Source organism: Anolis carolinensis, chromosome 2, assembly GCF_035594765.1.
Source record: "Anolis carolinensis isolate JA03-04 chromosome 2, rAnoCar3.1.pri, whole genome shotgun sequence".
Classification (NCBI taxonomy): domain Eukaryota; kingdom Metazoa; phylum Chordata; class Lepidosauria; order Squamata; family Dactyloidae; genus Anolis; species Anolis carolinensis.
Genome location: NC_085842.1, coordinates 202,083,075 through 202,098,641, shown reverse-complemented (window position 1 = coordinate 202,098,641; position 15,567 = coordinate 202,083,075). Strand labels below are relative to the sequence as shown.

Sequence of the window (15,567 nt, the reverse complement as noted above, 5' to 3'; positions counted from 1 at the left end):
GACTCTTCTGGAAAACTGTTTGCCAAATCGTAGAACATAATTACTCATCACTTCTTTTTACTAAACAGAAGGAAAACATTCAGATGTTGGACCAGAGGGCTACGTTTCTAAAGAGTGTCCAGGGCTAATTGATGAAAGGGAGGAGAGCGAACCTTCTGATGAAGAATTTGCTGCATTTCCCAGTGAAGCTAGAGCAGCTGAAGAAAAAGAGAGGAACACACCAGGGAAAGAAAACAGTGAGCAGCTTTTTGAAGCTGACTTTGAAATGTCTTCTGCACAGTCCAAAGATACTCTTGTGGAAGACAGTGTTGACTTGCTTGGACTGGATTCAGAAACACCACCAGAACTCCTCCAACCTCCTTCAGAGATGAAGAGTTCCTCTAGCAATGCGGACTTGCTGAATGACCTATTTGTTAGTGGTCTGCCAGAGAATTCAGAAGACTCTACTACAGACCTTCTGGGTGGAGGTGCAGACTTCTTTTTTGGGAGCCAGTCCCAACCATCTGCAAATCCCCAAGATAGTTGTGTCGCACCCACAGTAGACACCTCCTCTTCTTCAGGTATGAAACTGGGACTTCCTTTTCATTGAAATCCTACTTACTGAAAATCTGAGTGAAAAGTTTATTTAAAAATTCACTTTTTTAGTTGTCAGCAATAATTTTCATTGCCTTTAGACCCTCTGCCATCCAGAAATCTCCATTCTCCTATTAGAGTATGGAATAGACACATGGTTTCAAAATCTGCACTTCAATTTTCATTTTATAACAGCATATCTCTGACCTTTTTGATTGGAGCAAAAGAGAAAATGTGTTGAGAGGTGTGGGTGTGCGAGAGAGAATAATTGAAAGGTGGTAGAATGAGGGGTCAAATGAACTGTTGGTATGTAGTTTTGCATTCAAACAGTGGCAAAAGATCTATTCACCTTTATTTGACAAGGAAAGATTAAATTTCATGTACAAGATGACAAGAAGGAATAGGACTCCTCAACTTGAAAATATATTATCATACCTGTTGTCTGTTTCATATACTTTGAGAAACAAAATATTATTATAATTAGAAGGAGAAGGTTTGAAATGTGGAATGCATGCTTACCTTTGATAAAATACCAGTAAAAACAAGCTTAACCTCTCATAATTGCTTCATAAGGAGATCAAAATTATGAGTGTGGAATAAAGATAAGAATAGATTTTATCTCAAGATGCCATTATGGTGTTCTCCACATGAAACTTTGTTTAGAAGAGAAATAATTTTTGAAGAGAAATGGCTAACTTTTGGAGATTTGTTTATGTTACAAAATGACCAATATAACTTTGCAGTTTTTGCAGTGTGAAATTATTTTGCTTGGAATTCGTCATTCTCTCAGCACTTGTAGCCTGGAAGGCAGACCCAGCTGACTGCAGTAGGAATGATTAGCTACTGACTCACAAAAACTCTTCCAAACAACTAATAGATTATCCCTTAACACTGGTGATATTGGCAGCTGAAAAGATGCTCTACAGTATGGCCTCTGTATCCCAGGGGGATACATTCCAAGATCCCCCCACCCCACCCCGGATACCTGAAACTATGGATAATTACAAACTCTGTATTTGGACTGGAAGGGGACCATACAGTACTTTATAGATTCCAAACAACTCAGTGTAATTGTCTTAAGGATCAGAATGGGAAAATAGCTGATTTCTAAGAGAAATCAGAAAAAAAGAATTTTGAGATTGATCTATTACAAGATGTGTTTGATTTTAAGAGTCATTAAGTTTTCCAGGTTTGGTGATTTCATCCCTTTGACGTTTATAGTTCTGCTTTCTGATGTTAAAAATGCAGCTTGATATTTGCCTCTTCCATTGAGCTTGATGGAGTACATGTTAGGGCAAGAGTTGTGTGGCTCCTTTCTTCTTTCAGCAATCCCAGCTGCCTTTTAAGAAAACACAAATGCCATTTTGGTGTTTACTAAGATATTTTAGAGTTACACAAAAACAACAGTGCAGTGATTGTTTTGAATGTTGACAAATACAAGATGAATGTGGAACCTCCGCTGGTTTTGAAAACTTGTTGTGTTTGCTACTATATGTTACTGATGTGTGATGGAAACAAGTGGGTGTGTATGCTGCAGCAAGAAAATAATATTGGCTGTGTTTCTGAAGTCGGTGACTTTGTTTCTGCCATGCCATTCTAAATCGGCTCTATTGCACCCAAGCTACTACAAGAGTGTTGGAACAGACTTGATTCTTAAAGGATTTTGACCTTTGAGTGCTGCAATTGCAAGGTAGAGTGTCAGCCTGGCTCCCTGCTGACCATGACATGCCACTCCCCTGTGGAGTATAAATACTGTCCCCATAGCGGCTCCAGTTAGCTCCTGCCTGACAGTGGTCAGTAAAAGACCTTCCTGCTGTAGACTCCCTCTCTACATCCATCTGCTTGTTCCATTGGCCTTTTGTTCATCTTTCTGGGCGGAAAAGCCAGCAATGCCTTCCATTCAGACTGGTACAGTAAGGCTTTTATGTTACTTCTTAGGTTAGCCGCTCCGTTTGGATTATCTTTACATGAAAAAAAAATATCTGTCAGCTTCTGATCTCTTGACTACTTCCTAGAGATTTTAGTTACTTGATTTTCTTGGGGATGACTATGAACTAGTTTTGCAGATTCACTGTCATTTTAGGGTTTTCTAGGATTTTTTTCCTTAACAGGATCCAGTGGTAGTGGGGATTTAGCCGGCTGAATGTACACAAGTGTCTGAGGGATTATCTCAGAGGATCATTGTTCCCTCTGTCAATTAGAAGAAATCCTTGTGTTATGTAATAGGGGCTAAGCCCTGGTATAGGGAAGTGGGAGGCAGAGACACAGGTTTAGAAAAGAGATACCTTAAGATGGGATACTTCCCTACGCTAGCAAAACACACAAGAGCCAAATAACTAATAGATCTACGATAGAGTAAGCATCGCCCAAAGTCCACAATGTTTACTCTATCATAGATCTATTAGTTTTTAAACTACCACTAAACTCTTTATCATTGTAGACTATGACATAGTTTTCGAGCATTTTGCATAATACCAGCCATGTTGTGTTTCTTTCTTTAGCTGACCCATTTGACCCATTCACAGTCAATCCAGACAATCCAACTCTTACGGGTCCTGATCTCTTTGGCGACTTTCTCAGTCCAAATGCATCAACTGGATCAAATATGTTTCCTTCCACACACAGTGCACCACCTCCTTCTTCTAGCACAGAGTTCCTTAATTTAGGTAAGTGTATGTTTGACATGGTTTCTTTTCTTATCCCCAGCCCCAGTCACATGACCAGTTGAGCAACTTGCTCTGCTCAGATTAGTCAAAATGGATTAGTGTCTAATAGATCAGCTTGATGGTGTTGCTATTTTAACAAGTGTTGTGTTACGGATGTATAATGACAATTTCTGTTGTAAAGTGACAGATGTTTTGCAAATACCATCCTTCTCTTATTTTCTGGGAGTGAGGAGGCAGTTGAATTAGGAACATGACACATTGCATTTTGAAATGAATGTCATCACCTAAAAAATTTCAAATGATATAATGCTTTAAAGCAGAAGTAACCAGCTGTGGTGTTGTGGTGCTCAATACATGTGCCAGGTGTGCATTGCATACAGAATCCAAAGAGACATGAGGTCAGAAATGTGGAACTTTCCTCTTCCTTATAACTTTTGGAAACTTTTTTAAAGAGTGAATTGGAACTGGCATTTAATACCTTTGTTGGCTAAATTATGAAAATGCAAATAAAATGGCTCCAGGTACTATACTGGATTTATTGGATCTTGGAAAGGAAACCTTTGACAGCTGTGAAGTCTTGGCCGAGGACTTCCATGACCAATGGCAAGAAGATAGTGGGACGGGGAACCAAATAATCCTCATCCCAGTTTAAAAGAGTAGTTTGGAGTTGCCTGACATTGACAATAAAATATAGAACTTCCTCAGTTTAAAACAGTGGTTCTCAGCCTATGAGTCCCATGTGTTTTGGCCTACAACTCCGAGAAATCTCAGCCAGTTTACCAGCTGTTAGGATTTCTGGGAGTTGAAGGTCAAAATGTCTGGGGACCCACAGGTTGAGAACCACTGGCTTACAAGATGATAAAACAATCTTAGCATATCTAGCTTTGACATAGTATGTAGAGCAGGGGCACAGGCCTTATCCACTTGCATCCAGCAATGTATTTTGTAACATGTCACCTAATACTTAGAAATTGCATATATTTTAACTACAAGCCCAAGTCATTATCATTATTGTCTTCTCTACAGTGCAGGTAGATTTCCTCTCCTTTGTTCAGATTCAACAAAACAAGCTAGGCAAACTCTTGATGACAAATTACTAGTGGGAATTGCTGCATAATTTTGTAGTGCAAAATATCCAGTTCTTGGCTAGTAGATGGAGCCCTTTCTTTGTCTATTTCTCTTTTGTTTTGGTTTTCCATCCCACAAATGTTGGTATTCCATTGCAATTGTGTGTGCTCAGTCCTCTTTGAGCTGTGTGTGGAGGTGAGGTTCATTCCTGCAATTATTTTTAAATGTTTCATTCAGCATTTTGTAAGTATTTAGTTTCTATATTGATACCTCCCTCATTCGCATTGCGGGAGCCACATGATTCCATGAGGACTGGCACAGAAGTGATGTTGCTGTTAATTTACACATAATGACACTTAGATTATAAGTTCAGTAATTGACAGCTAGAGATACAAATTGCTGATTGTGGTGGTTGGAAGACATCTTATCTAAATTTGAAAATATAAAAGATATTTAGATAGAGAAATAGGAAGTTAAATTCAAGGTTTCTGAAATACCAAAAGCACAACACAAATTAGTAATACATAATGCTAGAACAAAAATCAACAGTGCACTTAATCCTGAGAGTAAGCATGGTGTAGCAGTTTGAGTATTGTACTATGACTCTGGAGAACAGGGTTCAATTTGTGTGGAAACCAACTGGATGATCTTGGGAGAATTACATACTCTCAACCGCAGTAAAGCTTATGGTAGTGGCAACCTCAGGTCACGTTGGGAATGATTTGAGGGTGCACAACAGACAAGATTTCATTCTAGTTTATATTCCATTTTAATTGTCATCATCATCATCATCATCATCATCATCTTTATTTATATCCCGCCCTCTCTCCCCGAAGGGACACAGGGCAATTTTAAATGATAGTCGAACAGTTATTCCAGTACTTCTGGATGAAAAAATGCAAGGGAATATATGTTTAATTTCATTGTGCAAGTAACCTTTAACTAGACTCCAATGCCCACCATGTATAGTGGGTTCTGAATTGTGAGAGGAAGTACACATGCGTGTGTTGTGTAGGCTTCTCTACCGATTAAATCTATAAATAGTTGTTGGAGGAAACAGGAAGAGATTGTTCTTGCTGACCTAATGGCACATAAATAGCAACAACTCCACAGGTTAGAAAAAGATGCTAAGAGTGTTTCTAAAATTACAATGTTCAGTCCGTGCGTATGACTTAGTCGGCTTGTTGTAAGATGGTGTTGGAGAGTAACCTTTCAGCCTCAGTGAATGTTTGCGTTGGAAATAATATCATGGAAAGATTATGTTGGTTAAAGGGCCCTGCTCTGCTCTTGTTACCTGACCTTTGTAGATTGACAAGTTTTTTTAAAAGTACTTGGAAAGAGGGCACTAAGATATTAAATGACTTAAACCAGGTATTTTGTACCTGAATGAGAGATGTTTCACACAACAACAGAATGATCCTGTAAAGCAAGGGAGCACAAAATGCAGCCCGTGTGGCCCCAAGGCCATTTTTTTTACATCCACCCTCCTCCTGATAGCCACTTTCTATATTTGTAGGAATGTGGTCCTCCATGATATCCTAGAGCCAAAGTAGCAAACAGGAAGATTTTGTTTGTACTGATGTTGGACAAAAAGCCCAGAAATGATGTCTCTGCTTCGAAAAAGAGCTACGCTTTTCTTCAGCTGTACATAGCAGACCCTTTGAGTTATTCTGAGATGACATACATTGTCTTCCCTGATTTGACGCTTTCCTGGTGCCATATTGTCTGGAGATGGCTGGCATTGCTTTGGTTATTATTTATTCCCATTTCCTATGGTTTTCTTCCCTAAAAGAAAAAAAGAAAGACTGTTGCAGATAAAATAGGTGGAAGTTAAAACAAGAAAATAATATGTAATATTTAACAGAAACTACTCCTAGCAATGCACAAAAGGGGTAGCTACTAGTTAATTAACCTAAGGCTATTCACATTCCATAAAATGTCTGGGAATACATAAATGACTTAGCCAACATTCACAATTATGATATGGGGCCAGACAGGTCTCCCTGAGCACAGCCTTCTTAAGCCTATGGAAAGCACCTTGTCTATGTATCCAAGACTTGAGTTGCAGATCAAGAGGTTTGGAGGACATCAGGGAAGGCTTAGACATTCCTTAGTTTCACTGGGTGGGAAAAATGTGTTAACATTCAAATTGCTTAGAAAATAGAGCTCTTTCTCAAAATTGGCAGGGTTCCTTAAAAGACAGTCTTGCAACAAAATCCCGTAACGCACATGGAACAAAATTTGAAAAATGTTCTGTTCCTGCTTTGAAACTGTTATTCTGTTTATTTGTGCGATACTAACTTTAAAAGTACAGTAGAGTCTTGTTTATCCAACCTTTGCTCATCCAGCGTTCTGTATTATCCAACGCAGTCTGCCTCCTGCCTGTATTCACAGCTATTTATTTATTTATTTATTTATTTATAGTATTTATATTCCGCCCTTCTCACCCCGAAGGGGACTCAGGGCGGATCACATTACACATATAAGGCAAAAATTCAATGCCTTGACATAGAACAAAGACAGAAGACAAACGTAGACTCCGAGCTGGCCTCAAACTCATGACCTCTTGGTCAGAGTGATTGGTCTCAGCTGACTGCAGCTGGCTGCTCACCAGCTTGCGCCACAGCAACACGTAAGTGTTGTGTTGCTCTAAGCAGCAACACGCAGCGGGCCAACACACAAGTAGCCACGCTCCCAAACAAGTGGCAGACTTGTTGTAAAACATGATGTTTTGGTGCTTAATTTATAAAATCATAACATAATTTGATGCTTAATAGGCTTTTGCCTCCTAATCCCTCCTTATTATCCAACATTTACGCTTATTCAACATTCTGCCGGCACGTTTACGTTGGATAAGCAAGACTTTACTGTAGTTGCTAAACTCCAGAAACTTTGTTTTTGTTGCTGCCACAAACTCTGTTGAATTCATTGAAACTCAATGAGATATTCATTGAAAAACTATAGCAAAATGTCCTGCAGGATGTCCCACCAAAACAAAGTTTTTGCAGTTTGATAAACCTTTTTGAAGTTTGATAAACCTTTTCCATGTTTGCATGTGTTTATAGTAGAACCAATTTGGAAATGACATTTACAACACAGGAACAAAAATTGTGTTACATACTGTAATCAACAAAACACAGCAGAACAAAACTGCCTCCCTAGCACAACTTTGAACCAGCAAAACAAAGAAGCAGCCTGTATGGACCCTGCTTGCTTGGTAGCTTGGTGGTGACAACTGCTTGCAATAAGTGAACAGGCATTTCAAAGGCTTATAGAGGAAACTAGGATTTATCTTTAAGTGTTTTAGGCTTGCTGTGTGTGTGTGTGTGTGTGTGTGTGTGTCCATGCACATGTATGTCGGTATAATTCTTACATACACACATGCAGAATTATAAATACGTTATACATGACAGTTCATGTGTTGGAATTGCAATAAACGCAGAAGACCTACAAAGGCATGAACCATTTTTTGAGAGCAGCAAACAATTTTAAATATATTTTGTGGAAAAATACTGTTTCCTGCGCAGAAAATGCTATCATTGGGGACTTACTCTGCACAGAATTTGCATGTGATTGATTTGCAGCAAAAAATATTTTTTTTCCAGACAGAATATAACAGAAAATGCTGTTTTTGGTACAGAAAATGCAACCATGTTTTCTGCACACAAAATCATGTGCAGGTTTTGTACACAATAAGTCCGAAATACACTTTAAAAATAATGGCTTACAAATACTTTGGAACAGCAGGAAGAAAACTACTAATATTACTAATTGCTTCCTTAAACAAGAAACGTGTTCCAAAGAGAATGATATAAGGCCGTGTTTGCAGATTGTTTGGAAAGCTTTCACAATTCTTGGATGGTTGAAGTTTACCTTAGTTGGACTATAGTTCACTGTGTTTTCAGGATCCCATAATTAGATTAGGTGCTGTAGATGTTCTTCTACAGGTGGAAAACACAGAAGGCTTCTTTGTTGCTTGCTGGTGAGAAGGGTGTAGTTATCATCCAAGAGCATTCACAGCCCTTCAGAGTTTTTATCTTTTAGTACGGCTGCTTAGACTTGAAAGTGGATATGAGGGGCATTTATGACCATTTGTGGTCATAACCATGGTGCTACAATTGTGAATGTGAGTATCAAATAGGAGATCATAAACTTAGTTAACAACAGAGGAGTCCAGTCTATTGACTTCCGAGGGATTATCGGAAGAATTGTCTTAAGACACACCACCACAAAACTGAAGCCACTCATGTACAAATTTTGAGAGCACATGGTGCATGCGGTGCTAATGCAGAATACACACTTGAATTCTTTTTCCCAATTCATGTTATGTTTCATTGGAACAGAGTCCTCTTGCTCTTGATTTTATTATATATAACATTAGTCTTCCACATTTTCTCTTGAATTTATCATCTAACACGTTTATTATTTTCATAGCCATCCTGAGCTACATTTGGCTCACGGACTGCAGGTTGGAAAAGCCTGGTTTACAACATTGTAGCTGCCAGATAGGATGCTAGCCTATATCTCCACTGCCTTCTGGAAGTACAGACTTCCTCTGCTTTTTCAAGAAGGCAGAACTGCTATTTGAAACATAGTGAAGCATGATGATAAAAAGATGCACATGAGCTGGGAGCTCTGTTTAAACCTTAGTAGACCACTACCTTTATAGAAGAAGCCTTTTGCTGTCAGGAGAGATCACACATTGAAATAGAAATTTGTAGTTATGAGTTTTATGTTGCTAAGACACACGAAATTATGAGTTCTTGTACACTGGAATCATTTAACCAAATGTGCTACCTTCAAAGCCTCACAATGTGTGCAATAGAAGTTGTAAAGAAATATGGGATGACCTTTCTGAGCCCTCATTATAATGTAAAACAGACACGTATAGCAGTTTGCCATGAAAATGGTAGAAGAAAGAATAGGTGCGTAGCATGCTGCGTAACCTGTGGCATTGATGTATTTGATTTTCTTTGAAGTGTTATTTTCAGGGATTTTTTTTCTTTTTTGATCCTATTTTTGCAATGTCTTGCGAAGACTCTCTTTTTGTTTTTGGAATATATATGTAATCAGTGGGCATGCATTCTGCAGGTAATGGGAGTTATAGAAGATATCTGTATAAGAAACATTGTTCTAATTTAGGGTAGGAATAGGAAGAAAGGTAAACCGTGGTTGTGGGATCAAGCATTTGCACAGTTATTCCCAGTGCAACAATTGATATCTCAGTACAAAAATGAACAATACAGATGACAATTGGAATGACTCCTGGCATATGTTTTCAGACTGTGTGATTTTAAGTAATTGTTTGAATTGGTATGTTTTAATTATATGATTTTAAAGTACAGTGTTCCCTCAATTATCATGGGGGTTAGGTTCCAGGACCACCCGCAATAAATGAAAATCCGCAAAGTAGGGACGCTATATATTTATACATTATTTTAGTAGTTATGCACTATTTTAAGTCTTTATCAACCAATTGTGTGTTGATAAATCGCCTCCTTCTCCTCCCGTTTCTGCTTAGTTCCTTTTCTCTCCCTTCGATTTCTCCTTCCTTCCTTCCTTAGGCTGTAAATTGTAATTTTTTATGATTTATAATATTATTTTAGAGTTTATTGAAAAACCGCAAAACAGCGAATCCGCAAAAAGCGAACCACGAAGTAGTGAGGGAACACTGTATATCTTGTTTATGTTGATATGTGATCAAGGCATCGAATTGTGCCTGTGCTGTGAGCCGCCCTAAGTCCCCTTCGGGTGAGAAGAGCGAGATATAAATAAATTAATTAATTAAATTAATAATAAGCGGCCTTTAGATGCTGTTGAACTGTAAGTCCTAGAAATTTTTGCCATTGGCTATGCTGGTAGGATCTCTTACAATCAAACATCTGGATGGCCATGTGATTTCCACTCTGGTTCTCCTCCAAAGTCTGGCACTCCTTTATCATATCAATCTTTTCTGATTCAGTAACCAAAGATTGATCCTATAGCTAGAAAAACCAGTAGAATTGAACTTGTATTCAAAGCATGTACTTTTATTACTAGGCTATAAGTTCTCACTTTTTGAAAAATCCTGTATAAACCTGAGGCTGTGGCTGTGCCTATCATTATCATAATCATTATGAGTTGCTTCTTAAATGTCTGCTCAAATGCAAGAGGAGAGATTTCTCAAAACAATTGGCATCTGGCAGATTTCAGTGCATTGGGAAAGTGGCCAAGAGGGAGGACTTTCTTATGTAGTGATAGATTCAGGGATGGGGGGCTATAGACCTCCAGATAGTGATCAACTACTACAAGGCAGTGCCCAAGCTACGAGCAAAATAGGTTCTGTAGGTTTGTTCTTAAATTGAATTTGTAAGTCAGATCAGGTACACTCCAGGCACAGATATAGATATAGATATAGATCTAATTAGAGCTTTGGATAGCATAGGGGAAGGTTAACTCTCCTGTGGTGTTTGTTTTGGTGGTTCAGGGATTGGTGATAAAGCTTCAATTGAGACGTGATAATTCTTTCAGAAGTGCATTTCCCTTTAGAGAAGCAGATTTGTCTCACTTCCTGTTGTTTCACTCCTGTTCTTAACTATGAATGGTTTGTAAGTCATATGTTTGTAACTTGGGGGATGCCTGTACTTTCATCATCCCTCATCAGGATGGCTGGGTCTGTTGGGAACTGAAATCTGACAGTATCTGGCATGGCACAAGTTTCCTACCTTCACTTTAGGAAGATTGTCCACCCAGCAGGTGGTCCTGCAGAATAAGCTAGGGATTCAAAGATGGTGAAACTAAGGAGGCAAACCGTAATTGAATCATTAGCCACTTTCTAGATGGTGACAGCAGGATAATGAAGAGACAGCACTTGTGGAAGGAGGTCTTAGACAGCTTAAATCTTATGTAATGCTAGACCTGTATCTTGATTCTCAGGAAATCCTAGTTGTCATCTTTAATTAGAGAATTAAAAGATCTTCTGAGTGCAGTGCTGTCTTAAGACCTTGTGAGAAGTGATTTGGCACAGCTGCAACTGAGAATTCTGCTGTTCCCGTTAATTGTGCAAAATTTTCCCCAAGAATTTGTATACATCTATCAATTTCCATTATGAATAAAGATCTTCTACAAAAACTTTATGGCAGTTTTTCTGTTCTATAGCCTGTGTTTCTCTGCAGTTTCTGTACAGTATTGTTTAATTTATAATTTACAGAACTTCCTTAATAGTGGTGGTAGTTGCACTATTGGGGGCAGGGGATAAAATTTACAATTGAACAATATCTAGCAATACCTAGATCAGGACCAGCCAAAATGACAAAACTTTACAGGTCTCCAGGCCTCTTTAGCAAGCTAATTGTCACAAAAACAAGAAAAGGGGATGGAGGAAAGAAACAGGAAGTCTGTACCAAAAACATGTTCTTCTTTTCAGAACAATTCCTCCACAACATTTCAGAACATTTTACTACAGGGAAAACACCATAGAGCAATATTCTATTTCTCACACAGCAGGAAGGAAACTAGATGGAGATAGTTGAAGGCTTGCATCCCTAGACTGAAAATTAGTTATGTAATGTAGCCATGAAGCCTGCAGTTAGATGTAGTCATAAGATAAGAGGTTGCTGAACGAGTCATCAGTAGTTGTGCAAGTATCAGCTTACCCCTAGCAAAGTGTACAGTGCACCCTTGATATCTGAGGGGGTTTGGCTACATCCCCACCCTGGCTGTGGATACCAAAATCTGTGGATGCTCGAGTCCCATTATATACAATGGAGTAATAAAATACAATCCCTTAAATAAAATGGCAAAATCAACTTTGCCCTTTGGGATTTAATTTTTTTTTCAATCTGTGGATGGTTGAGTTTGTGAATTCCCAATCCATGGATATGGAGGGAAACTGTACTGAAGAACCAATAGGCGGTCTTTTGATTGATCCTAATATATTATTATATTAAGAATATTTCACCCTTTTAAATAGAATAGTTCAAGGATATATCCTTCCAGATCATCATATAACATGAACCACTCATCTTTTCCTTCTACATATTTCTTTCTGCTCCTGGTTGAACTGCTGTGGCCAACACAAAACATATTCAGATTTTTTTGTCAATATCATAGTCAGTATAATACAATTGGCTCTAGATATCCATGGATTCTGGATCCATGGATTCTGCACCAGTGGGTTCAACCATCCGCAGCATAAAAATATATTCCCCCCCCCCTCAAAAAAAAGGAAATTGAAAAAGCAAACCTTGATTTTTCCATTTTATATAAGGAACATATTTTGCTACATCATTCTAAATAAGGGACTTGAGTATCCAGGGATTTTGCTGTCCATGTGGGATCATGGAACCTAATCCCAGCAGATACTAAGGGTCCATAATAGTATGGTTCGTTTTAATTTTGTGTCTGTTAAAATGCATTTGAGGTGAATTACATATAGATATAATCAAATACGAGTAGGGGAATTTTTGTAACTTATTTAGTTTTTAGTATCATTTTATTATTAAGTTTAGTGTTATTTTGTAATTTCGTGTTGGAAAGAGATAGGACTATTCTAGCAAGAATGCTTCCAGGGAACATGATACATTTTCAGATAAGGCAGCGTACACTTTATCTTGGTGTAAAGATGATTCTCTGTTCATTGGTGATAAGGCTCCCATTTGATTACTGCAGCAGGTTTCCTAAGGTTGAGCAAGACATTTGTTTTCATAACCCGCCACCTCTTGCTGCAGCTCAAAAAAGTATAGTAATGACAGACTTGGAGGATGACGTCAGCCTTCACTTCAAAAGCTTGTGACTTGTGGGCAGTATACATGCTATTTTTGGGTGGCTTCATTTTTGATCCTCACAGTCTGCATTATCCAGATGAAGGACCGTCAAAACCATTTTACTGTTTCTGGTGCATCATGCTGTCAGAGCTAATCTGGCACTTAATGTCGATGAGGCTATCATCTTTTAGACTTATTTAGTAGTTCCTGTTGGAAATAGCAACCTCCTAAACCTTTCACTGTCTATTCGTTAATGTATATATGTGCTAACCTGTATTCAATATGTATGTTGATTTGCCAGTTTGACTGTACCTCTTTGGTATGGGAGGAGTTATAGACATGTGATTGTACTCAGCATGTGCAGACTCAGGACTCCATTTTGTATTTGCATCAGACCTCAGTGAAGGTGGATGAATGTATGTTGCTGTTTGGACTTCAATATAGAAGTATGCTTATGGACTTCAGTGAATAAAAGTATACTTAAAGACTATGGACTATTGATTAAGAATGATACCCTGTGTACTCAACACAGAGAAACTGTATCCTATCTTTAACTGAACTTAAGAAATGTGCCTGTATGGTGAATTAATACAAGATGTTTATGAGTAAACAAGATATGTTATTTTTCAAAGAAGACTTTGGTTTTTCTTTTGTTTTTTATCTCTGAGTGCATATTTTAAACTAAAAGGTTTTAAAGGGAGTGTAACTACAATTTCAACTTTAAAGAAGCAACCATCCTCTGCTAGCCAAATATATTTTTGTAATGGCATGTCTTTGTCTTTGGCAGTTCGAAGACATGGTTCTTCAGTTTAATTGCTGAGTTACCTGTGTGCCATTACATTAATGCTTGTGAATATCACTTTTTCAAAGAGTTGACTTCTAACAAAGTCATGCTTTTCTTGACCAGTGGTTTTCAAATGGTGGTCTCCACATATTCATGGGGATTCCCATTTTCCAAAAAGATATGTGCCCAGAGACTGGGTGCAGTTATTTTCCAATAGTTCCTTCATTTCCGACTTGTGATGACCCTAATGCAAACATATCACAGGGTTTTCCAGTCAGTGCTTGTTCGGGGGGATTTGCTCTTGCCTTTCTCTGAGGCTGAGAGTGTGACTCGCCCAAGGTAGGTTTCTATGGTCAAGTGTGGATTTGAACCCTGATCTCCCAGTGTCGTAGTTCAACATTCAAACCATCATATTGGCTTTCCAATTCTAAATGGAACTGAGGTAGGCAGTTGTGAGTAATCTATAGCAGACAGCATCCTTATGTGTTCTCCCATTAAGATTTAATGCAGACTCATCCAGCTGAGCTGCAGGATGTGCTTGTTGCTACTGAACTATAACTGAAGCTATTAGTAATACTCAGTAGGAAAAAAATGGAAATTGAGACAGATCTTGGATAGGAAAAATCAAGATCCCCGGTGTCAGCTTGCCATGAAGGTTTACTGTCTGCCTTTCAGAGAATAAGTTCCACTTTATCCACCCTCTTCTCAATATATGCTTTGAGTAGAATACATGTATCATAAAATAAGTGCATTTCTTTAAAATAAGAGACTTGGAGTCCTTCCAGAAAGTAAGGGAAGGATTTTGGGGGGAGGGGTATCCACTTCTCAATATGTGTGAAAATGGATTTACAGCAGTACTGGAAATAATAGCCATGAACTATAAAGGAGCACATGAAAATAAATAAATCTGACTATAAAGAGCAATAAAAGATGGCATTTTCAAAACATTTTTCTAAATTTGGTTCATTCAAGTGCTGTACTTCTTCCTGTATGCTGTTAAGTCTATGAGGACCTTGCTATCATTTTTTTGAAATCTAATACATTGGTGAATTTTTTGTTCCTCTAGGAGGTTTGGCACCAGATCCACCTAAAATGACTTCCTCTGCAAGTCAGCCAGATCTTTTAGGCGGCTGGGATTCTTGGGCAGATTCCCCTCCAGTTAGCACTCCAACACCGGCAACGTCTAAGAAGACAACCCTGGAAGGTATTGTCCAATGGTGTCAACTTTTCAGCTGTTTATTATAAGTAGACAAAGCTACCAGTAGTGTGAGATAGTGCTACAAGGCCTGACAGATGAGTGATGGCAGTGACTTGAAAGTACTGTATAAGGAGTGTGTGCCCTGTTTTCAAGCAAAGTTGTGCTTCTGAAAGCATGATTAATCTGGAGAACAAGGCATGGCATAATGTATTCTAAATTTATTCTGTTCTGATGCTTTCATCAACTTGACAGCAGAGAGGATATGAGACCCAGTGAGTTCAGTCAATACATTTTTCATAATTGATATGTGGGTGAGCAAAGTGTAGCCATAGGGTTGCATCTGTCCTTCAGGGTGTTTTTTTACAGCACCTAGAACCCCTGGGCATCAAAAAGTTCCCCTAAATGCCCTCTTGGCACTAAGGTGAAATTTATGCCATGCTTTGGTGTAGTCCTCTGCCAAGAGAGGCCTTTTTCTAAAATGTTAATCAAACAAGAAATTACTTTTAATCTTTTTAACAACAGGAAAAACAGCCC

The 15,567-nt window shown here is 38.4% G+C and overlaps 1 protein-coding gene across 3 annotated transcripts in view; it reads left to right on the top strand.

Moving 5' to 3' along the window:
* The window catches only part of gak (cyclin G associated kinase), a 115,755-nt gene that overhangs the window by 84,844 nt on the left and 15,344 nt on the right, over positions 1 to 15,567 (top strand). For 2 of the 3 annotated variants that reach the window (XM_062971542.1, XM_062971541.1), the window contains exons 21-23: positions 69 to 560; positions 3,075 to 3,239; positions 14,902 to 15,039. In XM_062971542.1, the coding sequence (XP_062827612.1) occupies positions 69 to 560; positions 3,075 to 3,239; positions 14,902 to 15,039 (795 nt within the window). The remainder of the gene's footprint in view (positions 1 to 68; positions 561 to 3,074; positions 3,240 to 14,901; positions 15,040 to 15,567) is intronic. The other variant, XM_062971543.1, reaches the window with a different exon arrangement.